The 2,379-nt window shown below is 44.7% G+C and overlaps 1 protein-coding gene across 8 annotated transcripts in view; it reads right to left on the bottom strand.

Annotated features, from left to right (window-relative positions):
- LMBR1 (limb development membrane protein 1) overlaps nt 1-2,379 on the bottom strand; it is a 114,786-nt gene that overhangs the window by 52,293 nt on the left and 60,114 nt on the right. For all 8 annotated transcript variants that reach the window (XM_015570940.1, XM_015570944.1, XM_015570941.1 and 5 more), the window contains one exon: nt 1,809-1,873. In XM_015570940.1, coding sequence (XP_015426426.1) covers nt 1,809-1,873 — 65 coding nt within the window. The remainder of the gene's footprint in view (nt 1-1,808; nt 1,874-2,379) is intronic.

Genomic DNA, 2,379 nt, shown 5'->3' with positions numbered 1-2,379 from the left:
CTCTTATACATGATTATTAGTAACAAACTACAACTAATGACTGATGACTATAATCGTGTTGCATCCATTGACCTTACGCGCCTTACGCACAGGCGCCCCATTTCTCTCCACTAATACTAGCAGCGAATATTTCAGCAGCCGATGGCCATGTCATTATGCTTGGACTGACTTGTTTGGTGTGTGCAACAGGAAATACTTCGCTTTTGGAGAACAAGAAAAATAGGTTTGTTTGCATTACACTTATTAATTTGTGCAGTTATTCAGTGTCTGGTAAGTTAATGTTCAAGAAAAAATATTAATTTTCATTAAAATGTTCTATTATTTTATGTTAACGATTACTCATGTCTCTATCAAAATAAACCTATGTTTCTATGAAAATTGAAGCTTTTTTTTTTGCAGCCCACATAAACTTAAACCTTGTTTATTTGGCCCGTGTTAGCCTTTAAGTTTGACATGCTCGGTGTACATGGTAACTGCTGTGTGCACATTTAGGAAGCAAGTAAGAAGTCCAATTTTAGTTTAAAGAAGACAGGAAGAGATTGACATTTATTAAAACAGCCCTCCTCTCTGAAATCAATAAAGAAATATAAAATATATATATATATATAAAAGCCCAAGCCCTGGCTAGCAGCTCAGTGGTTAGAGCATGGCCTGCACACCAAAGGGTCTCGGGTTCGATTCCTGGTCAAAGACATGCCTGGGTTGCAGGTCAGATCCCTAGTCAGGGTGCATGCAGGAGACAACCAATTGATGTGTCTCTCTCGCATCAACGTTTCTCTCTCTCTTCCCTCCACTCCCTCCCTTCTTCCTACTCTCCCTCCCATTCTCTCTAAAAACCAATGGAAAAAATATCCTCTGGTGAGGATTAAAAAAAAACAAAAAACACTTTCAAAATTAAGCAAACATTTACTAAAAGAATATCTATTACATTTCCTTATTTTCTCCCTGAGAAAAGCGAACCTATGACCATAAAGCTGTAGTAAGTACTACTAGTAAGACACAGACGGAGGGGAGTGAGCTGCAGAAGGAGCTCAGCCACTTTGGCCAAAAGCAGTGAGGCCGGCTCGGAGACGGCAGTGGCAGCGGACCGCAAGCCGCTGGAGGAGTCAGCAGGGCTGGGGGGCGGAGGCCGAGGGAGAGGCCCTGGCACAGCGCCTGGCGCACAGCGGGCCGCCGAGTCTACAGTTAAAGGCACTTGGGGCAGGGAGCGCAGAGGGTGGCGGCCACAGGTACCTCAGTGTGGAGACTGTGGGAGGTGGTGTAGCATGTTGATAGTTTACAGTTTGTAGGCAGTGAGGATCCATGACAGTGATTTGAGTGACAAATGTCCTAGGTACAGCTAAGAACTGCTTTCATATTATGAAATATTTGACAAAATACCTAGAGGCCAAAGAAACTTAGGGACAGGTTGTTAGAGTTAGTACTAATTGAAAATGAATATACAGTACTTCTGAGATTAAAGGGACAAGATCTAATATGCAGCAAATTTTCAGAAACATAACTGCTTTGTAAATCAAATAGCCCATGTAGTAGATTTGGAAACAGAACAGTTATTATTTGATCTAAGGTAACGAACACCTACAATATCTGTAAGTATCCGTAAACCTTGTCTTAAAACTTCTACAGACTTTTTACCTGAGTGCCTATAGTTAGTATTTTAAAAGCAAAAACAAATGTGCTTTCCAAAAATGAAAAGGATTAAAACAACCACAATTTGGATCATAAACCCACAGAAATAGTCTTCTGCTGTGTCTGAGTGCGCGTTCACAACCAAAGGCTGGGGATGCAACACGGTTCCCACTACTCACCGCCGGCTTCACCAGCAGCTGGCCCATGACGGCGAACATGCGAGACAGGCCAACCGGGGTGCACACTGCGGGGAGAGGCAGACAACGCTTACTGCGAGCACGCAGACCGCCAGCCCGCACCCCGCGCGACGTCAGACTGGCCCTCAGATAGCTCTGTCTCCGCCTCAGACTCGCAGTGTCTGCCGAAGGCTACTCACCATGGTCAGAGGGCTGGCGAGTCACTTCCTACACGTGACGAGGGACAGGTGATGGCTAAAGACTGAGGACACGCGAGCCTCTAGCACAGCGGTTCTCAACCTTCCTAATGCCGCGACCCTTTAATACAGTTCCTCATGTTGTGACCCAACCATAACATTATTGTCGTTGCTACTGTTATGAATCGTAATGTAAATATCTGAGATGCAGGATGGTCTTAGGCAACCCCTGTGAAAGGGTTGTTCCACTGCCAAAGGGGTCGCAACCCACAGTTGAGAACCGCTGCTCTAGTTCAAAAACAAGCTCCTAAGCTCCAGCACGCTGCCCAACCTCATTCACAATGGCAGAAATGCCCACTTAAACAACAAAAGCATTT

The sequence above is a fragment of the Myotis davidii genome, unplaced genomic scaffold (assembly GCF_000327345.1).
Source record: "Myotis davidii unplaced genomic scaffold, ASM32734v1 scaffold747, whole genome shotgun sequence".
In the NCBI taxonomy this organism is placed as follows: Eukaryota; Metazoa; Chordata; class Mammalia; order Chiroptera; family Vespertilionidae; genus Myotis; species Myotis davidii.
Note: the sequence above shows the minus strand (reverse complement) of the source record. Positions and strands in the feature narration are given on the sequence as shown.